Source organism: Amia ocellicauda, chromosome 15 (assembly GCF_036373705.1).
Source record: "Amia ocellicauda isolate fAmiCal2 chromosome 15, fAmiCal2.hap1, whole genome shotgun sequence".
Classification (NCBI taxonomy): Eukaryota; Metazoa; Chordata; class Actinopteri; order Amiiformes; family Amiidae; genus Amia; species Amia ocellicauda.
The window spans coordinates 6,755,212-6,783,206 of NC_089864.1; the positions used below are offsets into that span (position 1 = coordinate 6,755,212).

Consider the following 27,995-nt stretch of genomic DNA (forward strand, 5'->3'; position numbering starts at 1 on the left):
GTGCCGCATCCTTCCTGCACAATTCCAGATGCTATGCTGGTAGATTTTACACACACACACACACACACACACACACACACTTAAATGTATTCATACTGTGTTTACAGTACTTTTATGTGCAGAAGCCATAGAAAAAGCTAACACACTTGATGTTTTTCTCCACTTTCAAAGAAAACATAAATATGTAAATATGTACATGATTTTCCAGTTCTTTCTTCTTTGAAACTGAATTCTAGTGGCAGTTGTATATACAAAGAATATATTATGTATCCCAGAAAAGAAAAAACAAAAACAATCTAGTACCTTCCTGTGCTCTGGTTTTAAGAGCCTATTGGTTTTTTATATTTACCAGGCAAGCACATCTAACAATAAGAATCAACGTTACAAAGTGACATCGAGACCGAGAATAACAACACAACCATTCGAGTGTGTAATGCATTCAAGGAAATTATAATGAGGAAATTGTAGCATATCCACCCAAACGATTTCAGCTCTGATCTCTCCATACTCTCTCTACCTGTCCTGACTATTTCACCTGAAGGCCGTGGGGAGGATTGAACATCCAGATTGTCTCCTGACAGGAAGCAGATTTGTGACGGATAGAAACATGGAAAATGGTGAGGGGTTGATGCCAGGAAGGCTAAATATGTTATGCATACAGTGCAGCCTTTATAACCTGGGATTTCATTACAATCCAAAGCACAAAACGAAAGGCAGCAGCACAGAATTGGTCACAGTAGAAGGTTTTGAACTCTGTCAGAAAGAGACCAATACGGACAGACATACGGAAATACCTTCGGTGGAAGAGTTACTCAAGACTGTGGTTCCAGGCTGGAAGTTGCAGCCTCTTGCTACAGTACCTACACTTTATCAGTTAAAACCCAATTATTGAAATTCAGGTCTCGGCTCTCTGAAAAGCGTCTTGATTTCCTTGGCCTTATCTCACACATTGCCACCTCTACTATGGTTTCAAGGTCAATGGAAACCAGACAACTAACCAGAGATTAAAGACAAAATAATATATCTGGTTAAACTGTGACATATCTTAGTGGAATCATGATGTAAAATGTAACAACATGGGAAATAAATCACATTTTAACTGCTCAGCTTATCAGAAAACAGATTATATGAACACAGGATGCACTTTAATTAGGGTCTAGTATGTTCAACCTTCAGAAATGTTGTCCGTTCCTATAAATATAATGTGCATATAGATGTGACTTCTGATGTATTGGCCAGCGTGTTTACATGGGTGTTAGAGCTCAAGGCCTTAGGCATGTTTATTTCCTTCCACAGTGCTATTTTTCACAATATTATGCCGACATTCAAGTCCACTTCATAGTCGATGAATCACAGTTGCTAATCATAGGCCACACTTTAGGGATATGCCGGGCTGCGTCGGGAAGAAATATTTTAGCCAGGTTTATACGAGAACCCAGCGGAATAATTACCAGCACAGGTTATCTGCGGGTCATTATTCTTATTTCAAAAGTCTTTAACACTTGCTGCCAGTCGAGGAAATTATAACATTTAAAACTCCCTCGTTGGAGTTTAAGCAGGACGAGTCTTTAGCACTTACTAATAATTTTCGGTGCGTTGATAATCCATCTCAGTCTTTCGGCTTTGCATCCCTGAATTCGCAGTTTTGTTTTCTTGTCGTGAAAGTAAACTTCATTTGAAGTATTTGAACCCCTTGGCTACTTCAGGCTGCTGTGTTTGGGGTCTTTGTTGGTTTGATTACTTGTGTAAGTGCATATTCAGACTAACGGTACAACTGATTTAGCTGCCAGGAGTTACTACTAGCAAATAGTAGGAGGTAAATGGAGCCGATAATGACCTGGACTCACTTGACTGAGGGAATAACAACCTGGTTACCTGGTTAAGACCTTGGAGATGATAAAGACCACCACCCCTACTCCCCGCTAAGTGGACTGAGCCAAGATGCTACTGTGATGGGGGGGGTGTTGAATGAGCAAAGCAGTGAATTCTGGAATGCGGTGTCCGTTACCTGATGCTCATACTTGGACAGTTGTTGTCCTTCTCCCGAACTTCGCTTTGAAGCTCCATTAGTATTATTCACGAGACACAGCCAAGCTTCCAATTGTTTTTCCTTTATTTATTCCTTTTACATGATGTCCAATAAATCACACAATCCACACAACAGTTATCAACTTTGTGGAGTACAAACCATTGTCATCTCGAAGCCAGCAAGATAATAAAGGGATTGTAACCAGTCAGTCATGAAACAACCACTTAGGTACCCTGTGAGGAATAACTGATTGATATTTGAGTCACCTTTGGCCTGGGAACTTAGCCGAGCGCCATCCTTTAGAGATGAACGGTCTGGCCCTGCGGAATGTGTGGCAGGCTGCAGAAAGACTTGTTCGGTGGCTCAGACGATTATTTACGTGTTGCTGAGTCTGCAACACTGAGCCGTTGTGTTGAGAGGGGAAATCAAGCTTTCCCTAAATGAGCCTTCTCCTTGTGGAGTAATGAGGCTATAATGCATGGCAGCAATACACGGGGGGACTATCCAAGTACTGTCAGCAGCTTCTCCTGTCCATGTTATGGTGCATAAATCGGTGTTATGTGCTGCTTACATAATATGGAACAAAATATAGCTATATATATATATATATATATATATATATATATATATATATATAAATAAATATCATTAGAAGAGCCAGGAGAGTTTCACCTGATAAATCACTTAGACCTGCAGTCAGGCACAGAATTCAGCAGCGAAACTTAAAATAAACATAATAACATAAAATCTAAAACAAAATGTTTAATGCTGTGGTCATACAAGATGCTCATGGCAGCTTACATGATGAGCAAGTGCTGGACAACACAAAGCTAAAATCGGGGAAACTGAATCGATTGTGGAGTCATGAGGATAACAGCAATAACACAACTACACAGAAAACCCATTTTGGAGTTGGTTGTTGTGGAGGTTCAAGGGTACACAGTAGTTATTTGGATGGAACCAAACTACAGCTAGAAAGCTATTCACACAGTGAACATACACTAACCTTATTAAATACCTGCATTTCCTACAGTAATTAGTAATAAATATATTCCTGCGTTTAAAATATGGATTTGTTATATATTGTACAGTACAGTAAACAAGTATACCTGTTCTCTATGGAAAAATATTTAGCAAATACTACTTAAACGCCCCAAAAAAAGCTTTAGATGTTGCTGCGAGACATGAGTGACATGGACCACCGTTACATCTGGAATGTTATTCTATACTTTGCATTGACAAGTTGCAAGATGTCATATGAAGCTAAAGAAGGAGAATCAAGTTTCAGCCAGAGGTTAAGACTTGGGTGAGTATTTTTGTCTTTTTCTTATTCGTTAATGCTGTACACAAAATCCTTAGAAAAGTGCTAATTTTGCTTTTGCGGTGTACGTTAAATTGCCACGGAAAAAGTCCCATGGAATATATACGTAGAGGCAGCTAATATTGAGTCCTGAAATTCTGACGGTGATCCATACCTTAGATGTTTAACAATGCAGAAATGAACAGTGGTATCCTGAACATAAGTTATGCATTCTTGCAATCTTCCTACAAATGCATACTGCAACAGTAACACATGTTGTGGCTTTACAGCAGTAACATACATCCTTAATGAGTTCATGTTTCTATCCTTCCTAATATGAAAGTCAGGTTCGGGAGGCTGTGCCCATTTCCCACATTGCCCCTCGTTTCCCTGAAGCAAAGTGAGTGAAGAATGACGGCAGAATCAAATCGTATCTTTCTCGCTAAAGCTGTGTTAAAGAAATGCCATTTAAAATCATAGCTAGGATTTAGCACCATAAATGCAGTAAGAATCAACTAGGAAACGCATTGGTACACAGACGTCCCGGTTTGCATCGGTAATTGCAAACGTTTTAAGGTACTCTCTCTTCAAAACTGAAGCAACATTGGCAATTTTTGTTTTGTTTTTAGTTTTTGCATCAACATCCGATTTAAATATATAGTTTTTAATGCTAAAAACATCTATTGAAGGGGCGTTCTTATCACAAAATAGATTTTGAGGATATTGCTCCAGTCGTTTGTTCGCTTCTGGTGTCTAAACTGCACAGGGGCCACAGACGTCTTCAAAAATGGGCTTCTCCTCAATTCCTCTTGCGAAGAGCTTTATCAATTGGCAGTGAACTCTGGAGAGACAAAATAATAAGCACAGTAAATATAACATCCCAGGACAGTGTCATGTGTTAATGTACTGTGGGAAACGAACTATGTTTAGATGTGATCGCAGCAAATACAACAATACAAATGGAAATTGGGCTTCAAGGCATTCAAGACAGAAAACAGGAGACGCTTCTTCACACAGAGAGGCGTCACAATCTGAACAAACTCCCCAGCGATGTGGCTGAAGAGACAATTTGGGAACATTCAAAAACAGACTGGATAGGATGCTTGAATCACGTAGTTATTAATGGACAGCAAATGAGCACGATGGGGCGAATGGCCTCCTCTCGATTGGACACTTTCGTAAGTTCTTATGTTCTAATACACAACCCAACTCATAGGGTTTTCACCGTATGTTTACGACTATTGTAGGAAAGATCCCTCTCAAAGCTCAACACCAAATACACTAGCAACGATGTTATTTCAATGGCATCGTAGCTGTATGCGGCCAGACCATTGCAGAATTGTACACGACTTGAATGTTTACATTTTTTATCCCCAATCTGAACATGAATGTAAATCTTATTAGTCAGACAAATGTGGTACATAAATCTTCCTCTATTAAAAAACAATAGCAGTAGTCTTAATCCCGTGTTTAAAACATTAATAAAAACCTTAGTTATTTATTTTTGGAGCTCTCTATCCTAATCATTAAGGCTTCATAATACAGGTTAGTAATCTTTTTAATTGGCTGGGCTAGCTTGTTTATTTAATTGAAAATCATATCACCCCACAGGTAACTAATATTTGAAAATAACTTCCATGTTTTCTTTTTAAATGCTTCCTACACTACACTAATCATGTATATATTATTTGAATGCAGTAGCTAGTTTTCTGTCAATTTCTATATATAGCGAATTAATTTCCCTGGAAATAGCGGACAAAGAATAGCTGAGAAATACCTAAAGCATCTACCAGAGTTTTAAAATGAACAAATATAGTGGCACTATTTATCCTGCTTTAGTATGCATATTAGAATATGAATTAAATAGAAAAATACATACATAAAAATATAGAAAAAAACAGGCATTACTTTCACATTTTCTATATACATCTTCCAAATCTCTCACATACATTGTGTTTATTTGTATATTTACATACAGTCTTGCAAGACCTACAAGCAGACAAGCAAGGTCTTTTTGCAACCCTGTTATTTGTTACTCCCCATTTTAGTAACAAAATAAACAACAGCTTTTTGTTTTGCATCACCCCCCACCCCAGCCATCACTTATCCTAACTACGAGCTACTTTGCTGACTCACTTCAAGAACAATTACTGGAAAGGAAAACACAATACACAAATGGATTTCTAGTTAAAAGAGAATACGCTTTTAAAAGCAGAATATCTATTAAATTAAGTACATTACACGGTTCTGCTCCATTGATAAAACAATTTACTGATCAGTTACAATGACGCACGAGGGCAATCCCATGAAAAGCTGGACTTCCATGCTAAAATTACAAAATGCGTAATTGCTTTTGCCAGGGGGGTATTTCGGTGGTTTAATCAATCAAATTACACAATCCTCCTTTGATACTTATGCAATTGTGTGCGCAACATCATATTTTGAGGTCAACTCACTGAAACAATTAAATCCCGAGTCCTTTTGTGTATCACAAATGTTAATGGTTTCATTTTGTGGGTCATTATTCAGAAGGAAAGCAGTAAACCTTTGTTTAAAATGACTTGGAGGCATTCAAATTATAAATGCAATACACAGATTGTATTAGATAGGCAAGGAAGTATTTAGAAATGGATATTAAATAAATATCTATTTAAGTGGATGTCCCATATGACTCATGAACATCTAATTGGTTTCTCTCTGCTATAAGCACTACTGCTAGAAATGTCTGATTTCGAATTTTCTACCTTCAAGTGACTTCAGCCAGAAACACCTCAGTGGCAAACAGAATTATAAACCGCATAATCATAAAATTACATTTGAATGTCTGCCCTGTATGGCACGTACTGCACCAGAGACAATTATTGTTCAAAGATTGAAGTGCTTGTTCCCAGATCGGTCTACAGATGACATTTATAATAGAAATCAGTACTTGTGATTTACACTATTTTGTCAGAATTAAAACATGCATTTGAGCAGATGTTTTAGATTATGCTCTTCCAGTCTCAGAAAGCAATTTAATGTGTGAAGGGTCACATATTAGGGTTCCAGAATATAAATTTGCGTTTGTAATGCCAATATGTGTCCCAGCAGGGGATACATTTCAAACTGTGTGTTGACATTTGATTGCCCAATTAGGATGGTTATTCTTGATTTAATTTATTTGAGAGTATTATGACGTAGGTTATGGTGATCTGCTTCTGATTGGCTGGGATAATAAATGCTGGAGCTGCAGTGCTGATACAAACGGCCTCCTGCCCTGTCGGCCCCCACTGTCTTCATTTTAATTAGACAAGTGGTATTGATTGTCTTGCTAAGCTGGTGGTGGACCAACTCTATAAAGAAAGGTGTTGCCGTTTGAAGCAGAGAGAAGGAAGCCATTGTGGTTGTTGTGGTTGTGTATGGACCAGTGTACGGGTTGGCAGTGACTTTCCCCTGGACAGCTGCAGTACCACTGACAGACACCTACATGGCACTATTGCTCCAGGAATCCTGACAGCGTATCTGGGTTGTCTGGTATTTTACCTTGCGTTTACTTGTGCAGATTCGCCTCATTATAAAGTTGCTGCAGTTACTGACAGGGCAGTCTGCTGGTTCAACAATGCCATAGCTTTACTTCTGTCCTTGTGTGTGTGTAGATTCATTCTACCCAACATAAGCTGCCTAAAAGCTCTTAGTTGTGTGTCAGCAGCAGCTCCTAAACGGACGCCGTGGCTCACCCCACTTCTATCGCAGCGTGGTCGAGGATCTCCCCGTCGCAGTTCCAGTTACTGTTTGCCGTGCTGCAGCTGCAGGCCGGGTGGTCCCTGCAGATCTGGCCGAAGAGCTTCTTCCTTACATCCTTCAAGTCGGGGTCTTCAGACTTGCAGTACTTTGGCGTGAACCTGAATTTTCTCACTCGGTGCACCTCCACAAAGGTGAGGTCGAACTGCAAATACATTTTTTTTTTCTGATGAGATCACGCAACTTCCAGGAATAAGCAAGACATACATTATATATATATATATATATATATATATATATACACACACACACACACACACACACACACACACACACACTGCTGAGCTGTGTGTACAGACTTGTTGTGCAGAGTTAACTGTTTTACGATGTTCAAATTATGCATGAAGAACAGCAATTCAAATACGCAGCTTTGGTTTTCCAACAGTAGCGTGATTGAAAAGCACACTTGTTCTACAGCTGTGAGTGTTTAAATGTGAAATTGAAAATGACACCGGAGATAATCCCAATTAATTATTTTAAAAGGAAGTTACACAACACTGTTGTTGCACACAACTAGATCTGCTGGTTTGCTTCGTGGTACGTGCAGTGTAAGTGTTTGGCTGAATCCATAAAGCTAAAAAAGTAGTACAATCAAAAATAGGGACCGCTCAAATTGACGGATGCGACTCGGTGGAAAACGGGCATCGCTTTTGCGTTTTACATGTACAGGAAGCACAGAAACCGAACGGGCACCAGGGGGCGGCAGCACGGTCACCTGGTCATAGTTGCTGGTGTGGCGCAGCAGGTGGCGCAGGAAGTTGAGCCGGGAGCACTTGCGCACCAGGATGATGTCGGTGGTGCCGTCGGCCAGGTGTGCAGCTGGGGACAGGCCTTTGGGACTGCGGGGACAGGCACAGCTCATGCTGGCTGCGTTGATGGCCAGAAACGTCCCCTGGATCTCCTTCCAGTCTCCTTCATCCCCTGCGAGAGCCCAAAATGAGTGTTATCCACTTCCCCAAACATGCCTTGCAGTGGCATGGGATCCCTCCACACAAAACAGTTGTAATGGGATAGAAATTGATTTTTCCTCCTAAAAACAGATCTGCATCCTACATTTAGTGGTTTGTTTTTTGATGGCATCCACTTCTCCACACAGTATTAAGGGTGTTTCTTATTAAATGGCACATATACACAAACATCTATATACACATGCCTGTTTTTACACTGGCTGTGAGTATATTAAGTTATACATTTGCATACATAGAAAGTCATTTATATGTCATTACTACACATATTCTGCCCTCAAGCCATTTGCTTTTTCCCCACTTTCAATAAGCAGCCGAGACGGAGTTGCTCATTCAGACGAGAAATCAAAGCGTTTCCGGATCGCAACTGCGTTTCAGAGTGAGGTGGGGTTTATATTTTATTTAAATTTTTCCACTACGGTTCCCTAAGGAGTAAAGTTTTATACAATGAAAATGTTTTGCAAAGCTGCTTCGGAGTCTACAAAATACATAAACAACTCAAATGTTACCTACAAAGAGGACGTGAGAATATATAATATTTTCATAACCAAATTATGATGAATGCTGGCTTCTATTATGTAACCCAGCCTTTCTGGAAAAGGTTGAATGCTAGCATGTAGTATACGGATATGGATGAAAGGGAAAAAACTAAACAAAACATTGCCTCGAGCGCTTTTACATCTATCTGAACATTCATATAGTTTAGCTCTGTGTTTATAGCTAAGGGGGGAATATTCTGATAGAGAGAGATGAAAATCTTTAGATCCCTTGAACACATTAAAATGATTAAAAAACAGTTGAAATCATTCAGCTAGCTGCCATAATAGAAACTGCAGCAATGTATGATATGTTTTGTATACAAAAACAAATAAGTATATAAACATGGTGTGCATATTTGCAAGCAGGCCTTGATTTTCGTAAGTTCATGTGATGTTTGGTCAAATATCAAAATAAATACATTTAAAACCTAATTACTTACCATTCCCATTAAAGGCGCTCTCACCCCTGCCTCCCTTTCCTTCTTTAGAGAGAAGTTGTCCATTGTGTTGGCAGATGTAACAACTGAAGGTTAAATAAAGTCAACATTAACCCACATGAAACATCTTACAAAAAACTACATTAAATGTAATGCCTTCCACAGTCTGGTTGATTATAAGACAGAGCATCATAAATTACCCCCATGTTGAGTGCAGGCACTGAAGGCATGTATTTTGCTGGAGCTCTACGGCCTTCTTGAAGCCCAAGTGGTTTGAGCGACAATTTGGGAACATTCAGAAACTGGATAAGATCCTTGGATCACTTAGTTATTAATGGACACCAAACGACCACGATGGGGCGAATGGCCTTCTCTCAATTCTAAACTTTATGTTTATCAGAATAATTCACACAAAGTTTCACAAGTACACCCTGGTAATTTAGTTTAGTACAACTTTGGCTCTGCTTTTAAGGTTTTATTTTTTCTTGCATTGCCAGGGAGGGCACTTCAAAATGTTACACAACCACCTGATACAAAAAGGCTCTAATGAGACAAAAGTTAATTAAAGGACCGGCTGATTTAATCATAATCACACTCATTAATTCCTTGTTCTCAGTCACAGGTCGTAAACTACTACAGCTTTCACGTCACAGAAGAACCGCCTCTGGTGAGAATAGTATTCGATCAATACATTCTGGATAAGTGTAAGGGCTCAATCCTAAAAAAGATAAACCTGTATTACCCAGCTCTGCACTTGGTTTTGTCTCTTGGATTCCCCAAGACATCGTTGGCTGGTAGAAAGGATATCGTCCCTTCGTAGTAGTGATGGGACAGGAATGTCTTGATACCTACAAAAGACTCCGTGAGTGACGGCGTCCTGGGTGTGGAGATCTAAGCACATCTCAAACAATACGCACTAGAACAACAATCTAAAGAATATCAAGATGTAACACACTATTCTCAAAGCCTTAATTACATTTGATATCACGACATCTTAAAGCACTGCTTGAAATGTAATTACAACTGTTCTCCAAAGCCCATCTTTACTGACCTGAAATGTCATATCGGGCCGGGCCCATCCATCGCTTCTTCTCACTGTCCGTCAGCACATCTCCGTAAAAGCCGTATCCCAGTAAGGACACCGAGTACTTGAGAAACGTGTTGTTATGGTGCACCGAGCACACGTCCATGGGCTGCGAGTCGCCTGAGGGGACATTTAATGGAAATCACATCAGCGGACACCCTGGGAAATACTCATTGATGCACAAATGGCTGTAATACTGCGTGTTTCCCAGGCAGGGGTCTAGTATCTCGACAATCTGGCATTACATTAGGGAAGGTGCATCTGCTAAAAATAATGTACGGACTTGTGTATACTACACGTTAATGCATCTACTCACCCACAACAATATGCAAGGCCGACGTCACCGGGTCATTAATGCCCACTGTTGCGTAGCAGATGCAGTCGGTTGAACCTAGGACAGTGAGTAAAAGGTTACAATAAAGCTTAAATATTGACAATCTCACTGCAGCAAACTGTAGTTTATGACAAGGTACTTTAACCTGCTGCCACATAGTAAAGGTGAAGGGCCTGTTACAATAATGTAACACATATAAAAGCTTACAACACTGGAAGTCATCAAGCAAACATTGCCTTAATAACATTTCCACCAGATTCCCTACTCTCCCTCTGATTGGACAAATTATTTCACAATTACATGTCATGAACTCCAGAACCCTTATGACTACCAGTGAACACAATAGTGTTTATCGCAAAACACAACAAGGAAATCACTACATTAAAAAAAATCAGCACTGGCTTTAGTGAGTGTCAAAATGATACGTAAGCAAGGTCATTGAACCTTCATAATCTTCAAAATTATTCATCATATGGACCAAATTAACTACAGGATGATTTGCACTAGAAGTTAGTGAGATTGAAAGGACAACACCCTTCCCACCCCAAAGGCTTTATAAAGTGCTGTGCAAAAGTTTTAGGCAGGTGTGAAAAAATGCTGTAAAGCAAGAATGCTTTCAAAAAATAGACATGTTCATAGATTGTATTTATCAATTAACTAAATGCAAAGTGAGTGAACAGAAGAAAAATCTAAATCAAATCCATATTTGGCGTGACCACCCTTTGTCTTCATAACAGCATCAATTCTTCTAGGTAAACTTGCACACAGTTTTTGAAGGAACTCGGCAGGTAGGTTGGCCCAAACATCTTGGAGAACTAACCACAGTCTTCAGTGGATTTAAGCAGCCTCAGTTTCTTCTCTCTCTTCCTGTAATCCCAGACAGACTTGATTGTTGAGATCAGGGCTCTGTGGGGGCCATACCATCACTTCCAGGACTCCTTGTTCTTCTTTACACTGAACATAGTTCTTAATGACTGTAGCTGTATGTTTGGGGTCGTTGTCATGCTGCAGAATGAATTTGGGGCCAATCAGATGCCTCCCTGATGGTATTGCATGATGGATAAGTATCTGCCTGTACTTCTCAGCATTGAGGAGGCCATTCATTCTGACCAAATCCACAACTCCATTTGCAGAAATGCAGCCCCAAACTTGCAAGGAACCTCCACCATGCTTCACTGTTGCCTGCAGACACTCATTCATGTACCGCTCTCCAGCCCTTCGGCAAACAAACTGCCTTCTGCTACAGCCAAATATTTCACATTTTGACTCATCAGTCCAGAGCACCTGCTGCCATTTTTCTGCACCCCAGTTCCTGTGTTTTCGTGCATAGTTGAGTCGCTTGGCCTTGTTGCCACGAAGGCCACTTCTGACCAGACTTCTCCGGACAGTAGATGGGTGTACCAGGGTCCCACTGTTTTCTGCTAATTCTGAGCTGATGGCACTGCTGGACATCTTCCGATTGCGAAGGGAAGTAAGCATGATGTGTCTTTCATCTGCTGCAGTAAGTTTCCTTGGCCGACCACTGCGTCTACGGTCCTCAGCGTTGCCCGTTTCTTTGTGCTTCTTCAAAAGAGCTTGGACAGCACATCTGGAAACCCCTGTCTGCCTTGAAATGTCTGCCTGGGAGAGACCTTGCTGATGCAGTATAACTAGCTTGTGTCTTGTTGCTGTGCTCAGTCTTGCCATGGTGTCTGACTTTTGACAGTAAACTGTCTTCAGCAACCTCACCTTGTTAGCCGAGTTTGGCTGTTCCTCACCCAGTTTTATGCCTCCTACACAGCGGTTTCTGTTTCAGTTCATGATTGTGTTTCAACCTACATATTGAATTGATGATCATTATCACCCGTTTGGTATAATTGTTTAATCATACACCTGACTATATGCCTACAAAATCCCTGACTTTGTGCAAGTGTACCTAGAATAACTGATGCTGTTTTGAAGGCAAAGGGTGGTCACACCAAATATGGATTTGATGTAGATTTGTCTTCTGGTCACTCACTTTGCATTTAATTGATAAATATAATCTATTAACACGTCTTTTTGAAAGCATTCTAAATTTACAGCTTTTTCACACCTGCCTAAACCTTTTGCACAGTACTGTATATTGTAAACACATTACAGATGCAAATTCACCAACCATGACTGATACATGGGTGAATGATACAGAATGTAAAGATTAATCATTTTCTAAATGTTACCACACACAAACACACTATAGAAGCTATATATAGTTATCTGTAGGCATGTGTGATAATTATTAATAAGTGAAACTTATTAGGAAAGGTTTCCATAATCAAAGCACACACTGGCTGCCCATTACTGTATGATTCTTTGATCGAAGAGCCTCTTTATCACATCTAAACTATAAATAGCCGTGGAGCAGGACAGGGAAGTGATAAACGCCTCAAAGGCCAGAGCGCCTCATCAGGAATCGACGGGAGGCCCTGCTGATTAGGAGTCCTTGCTCAGTCATTGAAATGAGCAGGGAATGGTGTTGCAGAGCAGTAAAGTGAATACACACCTTTTTTGTATAGTGCAAGTGTGTTTTTGTTCAGTAACAGGAAACACGTTACTTATTTGCCCTTTTAAACCGGCTCCTCAGAAACGCATTCAGATTATGTAAACCAGCAGCCTGTAGGCCACCTTATTGGTTTTGCAGGTTTTCTGGCCATGTTTCGAGTGAGAATCACAGCCACACTGACCGGTGGAGAGCACGATAAATTAGTTATTTTGGTTCCAGAAGAGAGAAGTGATTCCTCTTTTGAAGAAACATAACTTTCAGACTCAAAGCTTTAAGAGATTCGGCACAGGACTGGAACACCTTTGTGGAAACTGACAGCAATAGCATTTTAAAGGTGAAAGGGAACTGGGAAGCTTCTCATTTGTGGAAAAGCAAAGCTATATTATGTTAGGTGATTGGATTTGTAACATTATTTCTTCTATGCTTCAGATTAAAAAGTAATTAACCACCAAATGAGATTCTAAACAATATAATAATGGCTATTAAGAAGGCAGTAAATTACCTGCTGGAATAATCCCAACCCGGAGGCTGCACTGAACCAGTTTTTCCTTGGTACAGTTCTGGTCCACTCCAGAGTCCTTCTGCGTCCGCGAGATTAACCCATGAATGACCTCACTGAACATCCCGTCCCCCCCGACGCAAACAATGCTGCAAAATGTTAGAAAGTACAGGGTGTTGACCGGTAATCAATACCTTGACAGATTTACTTTGGCAGTTCATGGGATGCAAGTGCCTCTCTGTATCATATAATAGCTGCAGTAAATTCAAAGGCATTTTCTTTCTAGACTATTAAAGAAAAATAATGAGACAAAGATAATTTACTGTATTTGTTTCCACTCTGCACTTTATATATTATTGTTTTCCTTGAGTAAGGAATAGTTAATTAACACACAACACTTTACTTCTTGTGCAACGCATATTAAACACAAACAGGCAAGCATGTTGGTTAGTCCCCAAGTTTAGGACAGTCACAGCATTTGTTACACAGCAGTAACTTTTTAACACGAGGCCACATGTTTTGGACTGAATCACAAGTAGGAAATCTGCACAAATGCCAAACACATTAATCAGTTAATGGTTTTATAGCCTTTATCGGATTGTACCAGTGATTAATTGATATCAAGCCTTGGGTGTGGCTTTAAGATAAACATTTTGCACTTTGAGTTCAATTTAAAAACTCAGTAAGAAACTAAAAAGCAACAACAACAACAAAAAAAACAAAAAAACAGAACACTAAGCATTATTTTTGAAACAGAAAACCAGACAATAATGGCGTTGACTGGATTTCACAGTCAACCTCTGCAACGGTAATTACTTTCCTCGGGATATTCTCGAAGCAGCCACGACGTGCTCCTGCCAGCGATCCGGCCCCGAGCCACTGCGCATTCATTATGTACGGCTTGATTTTTAATTTCAGAAATGGGTCCGCGCCGAAGGAACTAAAAATCCTCGCCGGGAATATAATTACAGCAAGCTCTTCCATAAGTGCTCCTCGGTTCACACTCACCCATCATATTTCCAGAGGTCGGCCTCAGTTCTCAAATGGTCCCTGGCATGATTCGCACACTCTGTAACTAAGGAAACAAATGCACATAAGCAGGGTCTCAGCTCACATACATGCCGGCCTTTTTGATGTCTTTATTATTACTATTATTTTTAACCTTGGAAACCAATGCAGTTGAAAGCATTCAGCCTCTCGGTTGCAGTAGGAGTCCCGAGATTGAAAGCTACTCTTTTGATGTACAAGTGGCCACCAACCAGCCTTTTAAGGGAGGAAAAAAAAAAAAAAACGCATTTGCCTACAACCCATTAGCCTATAATTCGTAGGAACTGCAGGCCTACATTTGAGTCTCTCATCAATGGAGCCCAACTAACTCTGACATTGAGAGAGGGGCTTTTGCTCTGGTTAATTAAGTGATGCCTGGATTCCAGCACGGGTACAAAACAACAGTGTGGTCTGGCATCACAGGACACTGTCTGTGAACAGCACCGAGCCGCGTTGACTGATATTCATGCGAGTGTCTGTCTGAGGTTTGCGGAAGAAAATGAATCTTCACTCTGAGGTTGGGTTGCAGAATCTGTCAAAGTAGTTTATTCAGGCAATTGCAGGGAGAGAATGGACAACAGCCTGACAGCCAGAGACATTTCTCTGAACAGAATCAGTCCGCTTACTTAGATGGTTACTTACTCAACCTTGATTCAAAGAGATTCCTTATACAGTGACCATATAGTAGTTCCTTTATGGAAACTTACAGCAACAGCAAAGCAACAAACACAGAAGTAATAAAAGGTCAAAGATAGTTTACTGGCAGTTTGCAAATTGGCAGATGCTAAGAGAGAAACTGTCTCATCCATTTCTCAAAATCCCCCATCCCCATCCACACACAAACAGGGTGCACCACAATCTGATGACTATTCGCTTTGTTTCCACAGGTTCTTTGCAAGTTCACCTTTAATAATGATACATAAACTGTATTCAATAATGTTTGGAGGGGCTGCCTACAAAAAGCCAATCTTTATTAAACCAAAATCTTTAATTTTAAAAGCAGCTCAAAGGCATTAACAAAATTGTATCCCCTCATGAGGGACCAATATTAGTTTTAAGGCATTAACACACTCGCACATATATATTATAATATATATGTTTTTCCTTGAGTATGGTAGCTATAAATGATGATTATTATGAAAAACCAATAGTCAATATAACCAACAGCTTCCTTAAGACGCCCATAAATAGTTGATGCTGCTGGATTCTCATGTTTATCGACCATCAAAGCTTTCATAATAGTATTTTGCTGATGGATTGAGCAATAAATAAAATCATATTCCTACCATGTCCGCTATCTGGGCTATTTGCCTGCTGAAATCAATTTGCAGGCCATAAACACTTTTTTTATGTTAATGCACAGGGCTGACGGACTCACCAATCACGTCCGTGGAAACCGAAGCCAGAGAGAAGAGCCGAGCCACTTTCTGTTCATAAATCTGCTTGCCCTGTTGTTTTCCTCCGTATGGATTAATATACACCAGCAAGTGCTTCGGTCGACATGCTGTGAAACAATTGGACACATTTAATAATGAACTGCAGCGGGGCGATTCTAAAACTTATGATTTCAAACATAGCACGGAATTCCAATTTACATTGAGTCTTATTTAAATTGGCCACCGTCTTAAAGAAAGCAAAATATAGAAGAGGTACAAGAACAACACTGTTTAAAAAAGGGGGCTTTTTAGTAAGGAATAGGTACCCAGGAGAGAGAAGACAATAAATATCACATGCTGGCCACACAAACCATTATGGCCCTTCAAGTCACAACATGGGACACACTAATACCTCCGTGTAGTCAAATAAAACCAAATGATGCAAGACATTGAGAACCTACTTAGCAATGCCAGCTGCTCCTTGATGGACTGGACCCAGTGTTGACATAGAACCGCATTGCTGCTGGAGAACGTCACACTGCCACAACGCCAGCGGTGCTGCCCGGCTCGATCCACATAGAACACTGCTCACACACACGGGTACAGAGCAAACCAACCAATCAGAACACTGCTCACACACACACACACACACACACACACACACACACACACACACACACACACACACACACACAGGGACAGAGCAAACTGACCAATCAGGACACTGCTCACACACACAGGGACAGAACAAACTGACCAATCAGAAACTTCCCTTCTATTAACCAGCCAGTGGTTTTCAAACTGGTCCTGGAGTGCCCCCTGCCCGCCCCCTGCCCTGCTGGTTTTTGTTCCAACCTAGGTCTTAATTACTTAATTGAACCCTTAATTGAACTAACAAAGCAATATACCATTAGATTAAGTAATTAAGACCTAGGTTGGAACAAAAACCAGCAGGGCAGGGGGCACTCCAGAACCAGTTTGAAAACTACTGACTTAAATTATTGCCCACATTCTGCACCTGCAGCATAAATCAGTCCTTTTTTAAAGAAACCATTCGTTCTCATACCTGTGAAGGCGTACGGATACGCCTCAGATGTTTTCTGTGACATCTTCTGCCATTTCCCATTGTCTTTCGTTTGGCAGTCCACTTCTGTCTCTCGAACGGCAATAATTTCGGACACAGGCACACAGCGGTTACCTGTAGTACAGCAAAAAACAAACATTAAAATCTATTCCCATTGTTTGTCACAAAGAAAATCCACAAACTGTACATCACATCTAGGCCAGTACACAAGAAGAGGCACCCGTCGCACAAATTAGCATATAGTGACCCTCCTGAGAAGTGAAATCGGGCCTGTGAATACAATAATTAGTGGGCCAATGCTTATGTGGAACAAAACGTTGAAGATACTGCATCTCTCTGGGACCAGGGCTGGGCTCCCCTGCAGTACGACTATCTCATTCAGCAGCGCATAACTTAGCTGCTCTCTTAAGTCATCAAGTGCATCTGGATATGGAGCCAGAAGCACTACGTTTAATGAATGACCGGGGGGGAACAGTGATTCAGCCTCAAGGAAAGAAGCACTATAGAGCCAGGTCTTAGTAACATGAGTTTGAACTATAATCTAGCTTGAAGTTTCTCATAATCCTAACACCCACCAAACGGTACTAAATACTTCTGAACATTATCCATGTGAAATCATTAGCATTCACACTTTACATTTTGGAATTGTAGGCCTATATCACTGCTATGAGTAGATGTGGCTACACGACATGAAAATACAGCCTGAGGATTGAAGAACTGTACAGAAATCCACCGTAAGTGTGGGTCTAGTTACTGACAAATGGTTCCCCGGCCTCTGAAAAAGAAAATCAATTAATTCTGACAAATAACATCGATGCCCAAAAAGAACAGAATTCTGTACTTTTGAGCTGCGAGGTAAACAATTTTTTTTGGAGTTGGTACTGCGTTCTTCAAAAAATTTTAGAAGAATCAAGTTTATGTTGCTCAAGGTATAAATTGATTTATAGAAGGCAATCCTAATGGCAGATGCGCACAAGAATGATGCATCATATTCTAAAATAAATCGAGAAGATAACATTTGTTTACTTCAGTTTTATTTATCTGGTTCGATGTGAATCAGATGTTTTCGGTTGCATTTCTTAGCATCTGTGCAATAAACTAAAATTTATGACCAGATTTATGCTAAACTCAAGCTTCTAAGTCAGATTATTCCAATACAACTCGACTTAAATGTCTAGCTGTTGAGAAACTGTTGGAAGCCGTAGTTGGGTTGTGACTGCTTTGCTTTTGGAGAATCTTTAAGATAAAGTAGCTCTTCTCTGAAACACCAGTGCTGGGGAAAAGCCACAGCTTACAGGGAGCTAAAACATGTAATCAGCTTTATTGCGAGTGTGAAAACAATCTTCAAACCATGCCAGAAAAAATTACCTCTGCTATTCCAGGTGGCAATCAGTGAGACTGCCTGCTTTTGAAAGCACAAGGGCATAGCAGAGAGGATAGTTATGTAACGGGATTATACAGCCAAACGTGACTAGAATTAAAAGTTTTAAAAATGGTACACACTGGCACAAAATAAATCCAAGTTTTCACGATTCATCCAAGAAGGGATATCGGGTCTTAAAGTATTGCATGGGTTACCAAGGGGGAATAATATATAGATTCAAATTTAAAACCTTCATTTAAATTTACATGGCTTCCAGCACCGCTGATAGAATATAGAACATCTCTGAATTTTCATTTGGGCATTTTCCATATTGCTCCAATTTTCCCTGATGCCTTGCAATAACACGGGACTACATCGGCTCTAATACACATCTATAAACCACGGGAGATCTCTTGGTTGTCGGTGGAAACTTCACAGTATAAATTGTCTATTTCATCTGCTATGCAACACCTAGAAAAACGTAAGCTGCCCAAACAGGTCTGTCGGAGGCAACTCGGAATTAGACATTTGAAACAAGCGTGCATTTTCCGATAGGGCAGAAACTATATAATTTGACACCCTGTATCCCTGACCAGAATACAACTGCCTTTTAAATAGTATCCCTTTAATACGGGCACGACATTTCTTTATTTGACGAGCATGTGTCCTTTTGTAAAGCTTAAGGATAGGCGTAAGTGTCTTCATTACAAAATGAGCAAGTGTGGAGTAGAGATAACATCCTGCTTGCAGTTTTTAATGTTTAGTTACAAACATATTTAGCTGGTTTTGTCCTCATCACCTAATACCCAGGATTTCATTCATAAAGTGGGATGGTTTAAAAATGTAAATTACATATAGAGAGCACAAAAACATGTATTTAACAAAGAATATTACAAGGAAATGCGTCGTCCATAAGAGCCAAACGCAACGCAGAAGCTTGCATTGAAAGTGAAGTAGCATTAACAAATGATTAAGCCATGTAACACTACCACACAGCACAGGTAAATATCAAAGACAAAAACTACAAGAGAAGAGCACACAGCACTGTATTTGATGTACAATGGGGGTTAGTTCTCAAAATAGCAACGTTATCAGCCATTTGATCATTCATTGGAATGTTTTTTGTTTTGTACGTGCAGTCAATTACTCGGATGCAGGTGAGCGGTTCAGTTCTGAAAATATAAGGGTTTGCAACATCAGTTTTTTTGTGCAGTCATACTTATTCGGATTGATCTTTTGAGAGCCAAACTTCCCTTTCTTTGACAAATTAAATGCTCCACTGTATCCACACATACACATGTTGTTTTAGACCAGGAACGTTGCTGATTGGAGGGATGCGGTTTAGTTTCTAGAACCCCATCAAATACAGAGCATGAACTATGAACCCACTGCACTGCACGACAGCTTTCACCACCCAGGAGAAAGACGCTCCTACCTGGAGTCACTCCTCTCGTTCTGTGGAGAACCTCTGCCAGGCAGAAACCTGGAGGGGAACAGCGACAGATCTGCGTCTCACTCTCACAAAGGGAATACAGCGATCACTTTGCCTTAGAAACCAAGCGCACTCCTCTCTATACAGGGCACAGTGGGACACTTCTGTCCGAGCTGAAATGCCACCATAATGCCCGGGCTGTAATGCCAGTCTAATATCATGAATAGAGAAGGCAGCGCTCACAAATCTCTGCAGAACCGACCTCCAGTTAGGGAAAACTGTACACAAGGGTGTTCTGGTTCATCTAAACCAAGTTTAGAAATAAAAGATTTCATCACTCGAAAAAATGAAAATGGAATAGGATAACCTTGTTCAGTAACTGAATAAATTCATTTGCCCTTTGGGCCGGTATGATAAGATGATATGAAGGAGCCCATTCTGGTCTCATCTACAGCGAGGATCATTGGTGTAACACTCCTGAGGATTGCTCATTTCGAGAGTGTACAGGCTTATGTTCATGCAGTGCGGAAAAATAGACAAACAAAACGGCAGGCAAGACTGGCACGTATCTCTGTAGCTCTTCTCATTCTTACATTACATTAAAAAGCACAGTTAGACAATAAACCTGAAGATGCTAGAGAGATTCACGTTACAGAGCAGGAGGTTGTCAGCTTTGTGAATTGGTCATTATTAACTGTAAGAATGAAGCATTTTGTACAAAGAGCCGTTACAAAATATAATTGGGGGCCTTCATTTTATTTGTATTCATCTGATTGAGAATAAGGAAGAAACTTCATTAAACTTAAGAAAAAAGCCCCACCCTACACATATATAAATATAGTTAGTTCTGTATGCCATCAACAAAATGCTATTCATAATTTCTTTAATTATATTCTCTCTTTCGATTATTTTACGTTCTTAAAGCTTTTAGGTACATTTAAACAAGAAACAATTGCCTTCAATATGTAGCCCATACACTTTATATTCTTATGTTACAACAGAGTGGGAAACATACAAGACAAAGCGTTAGTACAGAAATTAAATATTAAATATTAACGAGGAGCTTGGAGAGAGCGGTTGGAAAGTGAATTCGGAAGGGAGCTAATGTCACGATGGCGTCAGGCAGCAGATACAGTCTAGGAGAGGAGAGGCCATGCAGTTCAGACACTAAAGAGCTCAGTGTTCATGCTAATAGGATTAGCAGTCCTGCACCCTCTTCATTAGAGGTGAGGTCGGCGTTCGTTTTTTTCTTTTCCATTTTTGAATCTGAAATGTGCACCACACCTTGTTACATCCCTTCACCGACAACAGCTCTGACAGAAAAAGATGTGCACATTTAGTTGGGATATAAAAATCAATAATCTCTGTATAATCTCTGCCGAAGCGGATCATCACGAGATTATGAAAACAATGCCGTTCACAAAATTATTGAATTTAAATTAGTCTGGGCACTTGTTCCAGTTGCCTTGCGAACTGCAGCACATAACTGCAAGTGCTGTTGTGCTCTTTACAATGGTATCATTCTCCAATTTGTACTTGGACTTTTTTTGTTGCCAAGCTCATTGAAATCTCAGGAATTCAGACACTCGTTCTTTTTAAGGCACTGGAGACATCTGCATGAAGCCAGACCCAGCGAGGTTGTGTTTCAATGGGAGCTTTCCCCAGGATTGTGGAAAAGGAGAGCCGATATTTAAATCGGCCATTCACTGAGCCAAACATGGCTTTCCACGCCGTTTGACTTCTTGTTTAAAGAGAAGCACTTGGATCGCAAGTGTCTGAAACACCGTTTGATCAGATCTGAATGAGCTATCAGGACAAGTACTATAAGTGACATATTCAATGCCCCTTTAAATGTGCTGCTACATGAGTGTATGGTCTAAGTGGTTTAATATTTTAACACAACATTAGTGTTTTATTTAGAAACAACAGGCCTACAGGTCACGTTGATCTCTTCAGAAGCCAGAATAGATTGAAAACACCGAAGTGGGTATTGTGCACGTGCTACAAAACTTTACTTCACATGTCGATAACCATCTATGGGAATATTATTTCACATTGTTGGAAAGCGGTTTTGTCAGTTAAACCTGCTGCTATCAGGAACAAATGTATCAGGAAGACACGTCTGATTAATCCATAGATTTTACACAGTCATACTGATAACATAATACTCCATAATGCATCTGGAGTGGAAAATAAGTAAAAAGGTGCAGCAGGTTTCCAGTAACAGGTGTCAAATTGGTCAGGGTGGGCAAAAGGGCAGGAGAAGACCGTCTTTCCATACCAGAAACCCCCACCAACGGCCTCACCTTCACCATTTCTAGGTCAGAGGCTTAACTTATTGTCAGTCACAAGACAACGTGTGTTTGCCAGTGATTGTATCAAAGGCCTTATTCCTGCAAGTAAGCAGTTTGCGTTTCAGCTGCACAAAAGGCACATTATCTACTTTAAAGAAATACCTGGTATTCAGTTCCCTCCATGCTAAACTCTTATTGAACTCCAGAACCATAGCTACAGACTACATGCTTTTGTTAAGCTCCCGTAAAATCCAATATGGTGTCACCTTACCCCTTTAAAGACCTGAACCCGAGGCATTCTTCTGCTAAATGAATCATACTTGTCACAAGGAAGTAACTGAATATACTGTAATATCAGATAATGGGTGAGTTTCCAAAGATGAGAGAGGCAAGCAGTTTTAATACAATGTCTAACATGATGTCGTTTTGTTAAATTAATAGAAATGTACAGGACCCTTTTTTCCTTCACTATGGTAAGAAAAAGTATGTTACAGAAGCTACAAAACATACACACCCTTCCTCAGCAGTAAATCCCTTGCTAAGATGGAAACATCAGGTCTCACATGATTGATCCTCCATACATTAACTGCACTGCAATGTGTACACTTTCCACTATTGTGTTAGATCATGCGATTCAGAAAAACAAACATGACCCGATTCACAGAGTGGGTGCTTGTCATTGTCAACACATTCCGTTTTCTGTGCAAACGGAAATTAAAAACTGGAGACTCTGGAAAGTACCGAGAATTAAATTGATGATAAATCCCCCACTTTTAAAACTGAAAGCGTACAATTCGTCCCAGGGTTCCTGTACAATACATACTGTATTAATAAAGGACAGAACATAATACATTTTGAGGAAGTAGACTATTATGCTGCTCTAGTTAGGGACTTGTAGCAAACGTTGAACATCATCATATTTTGCACCTTTCAGTTTCACTTGATATTTGACTTCAGGCTAGCTTTTGAGCCAAACAAACTCTACATTATGAACACACAGCTGACTCAGCTCTGTAATTACAACACCCATTCAACTCCTAATTTTAATTCAATGTGTAGGTAGGATTTTTAAATTTAGTGCTGTAGGCTGATAAACTGCAATCTTATCGGTCATCTGTCGAATTAATTCCTGATGAGAACATGTCTAAAAATGCTCAGTATAATATTACAACATGATCACAATAATGTGAGACACAGAGTTAGGAAATAAACACTACATATTATTTTAAATTAAAATGTTTGCATACTTGCAGCGCCGTCTTCATTTCAGGAACTTCATTACCATAATGGCCACAAAACAGATCTTGTGTTGAGGGCCAAACAGAAGGGTTTAAAAGTGAACACATTACACATACACATTAACTGATGGGCCTAATACTTTTAACAATGAATATATGTTCTTGCCTAAATAAAAAAAGGTTTGAAAACTTGTTTACAGGATGATTTGCAGAACAATCTGGACAATTTGTCTTCAGTGAAGCAAAAACATGTTGAGAGTCTCCCTGAAAATATTGTTTTACGTGTTCCTGCATACAGTCATCAATAGCTGACGTGCAAAACTGATCAGCAAATAGTGAAGGCAGATAAGATAGAACCAGCACAGCTTTTAAATCTGCAACATTGTGTTAAGGACAAGTTATACTATAAAGATTGTTTATTGATGTATAATTTGAAGCTTTCACCTTCTGTTCAGTAAACATGATTATAGTCTTGTTCCTTACATATCATACATGATCTTTTCAGAGGAATTAATCAGAGTAAAATGTTTTTAAAGTTTTTTTTTTTTTCAAATGGATATAGGCCTAAGCTTAGGTTTAAACCAGTCTCTTAATACAGTGAGATGTCCAGTACATTCATCGTACAGTAAATGCAATGATCTCATTCTAACTGCTGTTTACAAATGCAGCTCTTATTTTGGTAAAAACATAAAACGGTTATTGTGCATGCGAGCCACATGGCTGAAAACTGGTCTTGTGAGGTTTGTTTTTACTACATATGGAACACCAATGAACAAAATGAAAACCCAAAAGAACCCAAACTCAGCCGATCTAAAGGCACACGGAGCTCGATTATAAATGAACAACAGAGAAAAGCAACCAATTATTTTGCATGCAAACCACTCGGGTACCTTAGAATTTAACACGATCACAAGGTCCTACGGTCATTTCATGTTTCTGGTTTGTTCTCCTAATCAAATAATTAAAATTAAATTAATCAGTCTACTTCAGGTCATGAAAAGGCTTTGTTATACAACGGTTTGAAAAACTAGGCCTAAACAGATGCTGCCTCTAATTTGAGCAAACTATTTAATGCATTTAAAACACTGTTGTTCAGTACCAGTGTAGCCTTTTTATTAGGTTTAGGATTTGATCATTAATTGATACCCCATCATTTTAATGGTTACATTACCTTTGCCAAAAATAATCCATATCAAAGGTCTGCAGCCCAGTTAAGTGCGTAAATCAATTTATAAATGACCAGCAGGCAAGTGGATGTGGAAGACCAGCTGCCAGTATAACTAACTGATTGAGCACGGAAACTAACCAAGTATGATCAATAATTCAAAGGTAATGCAACACATATATCTTGTGGGAGTGTCAAACGATCATGCGCTCTTTTCATTTCTGTACGATCGTTCTGCCTGGGAGTACCAAGAAAAAAACATTGACAGCAGAACGATTAAACAGGAATTACGGTGAAATAATTGCTCGACACATCAGCACGTTCTGTGAAGCACCGGCACCAGAGCACTCGTTGAAAGCTGGAAATAATGTAGGGGAATTATTTAGTAAAACAATAACCCAGGTGTCAGAGATGTTACGATAAACTGTTATTCCTTAAACTGCCAAGATGGAAATATGTTTACACCTGGCATGAAAACCCTTCTTGCTGCACGACTTCTTCAATTCCAGACTCACAGATGAGTTTCAGAAGTACAGTCTTCATGTTTCAACAAGAGGTAAAGCAATCTCTGAGGATGGGCTGCTGGAGAGTGAAAATGTGAGGTGAAATACAAATACTCTAGGCCTCACAGTCCACTTTATTCTGGTTGTAATACCAAACAACCTCTCAGGTATTGAAATTAAACCATAACTGGTGAAATCAAATAAGTACTTTTATTTACAGGCTTCAGGTTAACAATAATAACAGTATAATTAGTTAAACAATAAGGTAGAAATAATTCAGTTGCAGATAAAGTGCCCAGAGGTTATTTTTGCCATTATAAGCAAAGTTCTCTGGTTTTTACAGTACAGCCTTGCTTTAATTTTCACCTTGCATACTTTCCCAGACATTTTTCTATACAGTAGCCAATAAGGACCCAGGATTCATGTTCGACTTCACAGACCGTCTAATCAATTACCTTTGACTATGTAATTGGACTTGATGCTCAAATTTGCTTCTATAATTAAGGATGTGTTGCAGTGTAATGGAAAAGTACGGAAAAGTAACATGTCAGCATCAAGACTACAGGCCCAATGTGTTAACAGACACTGTTCTTGAATAATCCAGTTCATATTCATTAAATTCTCATGTAAATCTTAAACCATTCTGTGGTTTCTCTTCACTTAGTTTCAGGGTTTCTCAAAGCACGCCTCTTAAAAGGATCAGGCCCAATATTGACAACTCTGCTCCCTGTTTCCCACTACACTCATTTTTAATTGAGAGCCTTCAATGCTGGTTCTTCAGGACTCGGCCGTACATCAATTCAACGGCATTTGCCATAGTGGGCACTTCATAAATCAGGATGAAAACATTAAATGGATTTTTACCACAGCCTTCACTCAAGTGGCTAAATATTGAACTGGTCACATGCCAGATAAAATGGCTCCCCTGGCTCTTGTGTCAGACTGTATACATTTATAACTGAATATTTCCTCGCAGGGACTGGTGTAAAGTCCCCAAATGGGATGAGTTTTTGTATAATAAAAACATTTTGCTTCTAACCAAAACAAAGCATTTGAAACTGAGCTTTGATTTTCTTCATAGCAGTACATTTTCCAGTCCAGTTAACATTGTATTGTTTTAAAAGATACATACAATAAAAAGTAAAAAATAGTTAATTTGCCAACATATTAAATACAAAGTACATTAATAAATACATTACTGCTTGTTGTTCACAATATACTACAAATAGATGAGATATCATTCCAGATATATAGTCACACAATGTAAATGATAGCTTAGGGTAGTTCAAACATTATATATGTTATTGGGTTTTTAAATACAGAAACATTGAAATAATTAATTTATAATGGTTCAGTTTTAAATAATAACTTTACACATATTCCATATTTCTGTAAATTCAGAGAATGTGTCCAAGAATGTATATCATACTCTTTCCAGATTAATGAAGCACAGTGTTTTTCCACAATGCCAATAGAGGTGGTTCAGTATCTTTCCAGGAACTGAGGCTATTTCTCTTGGCTTTAAGATTGGGTGACATATTTTTAGGCCAGACTTGTCAGCAAAAATTGCACTCAAACGGTAACAAGGGATATCTTACTTGTAAGATGTCAGAATTATGCCTGATTTAAAGATGTAAATCTAATAAGGGAAATATTTTACATCTCACTCTTTGTAACCACCACTCTTCATAACAGGCTTGTAGATGTACATTAACAATAAACAAACAAGCACATCATATGCACATGTTCTAGTCTAGTGGATGATTAAGACTGTTATACATCACAGACAATGCCCAACATCCTAGCGCACACACACACACACACACACACACACACACACACAAATAGCCCATGAAGTAGGCCAACACTTCATGTTAATTTCTTCATGTCTTAGCTGTATTTCTGTATGACTGCTCATGGTGTAATACATTCACAGGCTGACACAAGGCTTGTGTACTGGGACAGAGAGGTAAACTCCCCACAGACAGGTTCAGTGTACAGATTACAAGCATATATACACAATCCGTGTGGGTGTAATTCGCAGTGATTGTGTAAGGCTTTTATTGCATTTCAAAACTGCGTGCTCAGGTATTTTCAGTTCAGCCTCTCAGCGGGATGAGCGCAGGTTCAGATCGGCTCCCGTTCCTGTTGCGCAGATGCCCGCAGCTCTGTGCAGATCTACCCAATCCCATTGGCGGATCGGCGCAGACCTGCGGACACCTGCGCAGCACGACCGGCACTTCGTTTGATCCGCCGAGCGTCTGCGGCCCAGCTGTCAGACAAACAGCGGACTGCGCACAGGATGCCTCTCTCACCCGCAACTACCCCTCTGACCCTACGCAACAGATCAAATGACACTGGACACGGCCCTCAATGACACCAAAAAACTCCTCAAACCAGCACATCAGAGCAGGAGACCCGAGCACTGACGAGTACAATCACATGCGCGTTTCCAAAGGGCAATGGCTGCTGTTTTTGTGTCTTTTAATCCCGTCCTGCGTTACATGTTAATTCAGCGGCCGCTTCTTGTGCAACATTGTTACAACTGCGCCGGCGCGTCACTGCTTTACTTGGCAAGTTTGTAACAAAGAGCCGACGGGGCTTCAGAGAGCATCACCGCCGGCCTCGCCACCGCCTTCAAACACACACACATTGTCTCCCTACGTACCGGCTCGGAGGGGCCCGGAGACCCGCTTCTTGCCCGTCTCCAGCTGCCTCCATGTCAGCAGCGCCCGGTTGAAGGTGACTTCGTGAGCCCTGCTTTTGATCCACAGCTGGGAGGTCAGCACTGTGGGCTGTTTTTCCATTACTTGACACCACGGAGTCCCAGCGAACTGAGACTGTAGACCTGTGCTGCGGCTCTGTGGGTATTATCTGAGCCCGCTCATGGCTGCGCAGGGCTTTGGAGGAGAGGCTGAGGCCGGGTGTCGGGACCGGGTTGCCGGGCTCATCAGTGGCAGTGCCGTCTGTCTGTCTAGCGGATCCCTCTTATTTACTCTGCAAGC

General features: G+C 40.1%; 1 protein-coding gene across 1 annotated transcript; it reads right to left on the reverse strand.

Moving 5' to 3' along the window:
- Positions 1–2,095: 2,095 nt before the first annotated feature.
- cerk (ceramide kinase) lies at positions 2,096–27,995 on the reverse strand. Its single transcript, XM_066723631.1, has 13 exons — positions 27,659–27,995; positions 16,978–17,109; positions 16,373–16,495; positions 15,914–16,039; positions 14,497–14,563; positions 13,492–13,637; positions 10,451–10,525; positions 10,102–10,254; positions 9,793–9,898; positions 9,054–9,136; positions 7,825–8,030; positions 7,046–7,254; positions 2,096–4,170 (listed from the first exon to the last, which is right to left on the reverse strand). The coding sequence occupies exons 1-13, from the start codon at positions 27,795–27,797 to the stop codon at positions 4,083–4,085; spliced, it is 1,653 nt and encodes a 550-aa protein (XP_066579728.1). The 5' UTR covers positions 27,798–27,995; the 3' UTR covers positions 2,096–4,082.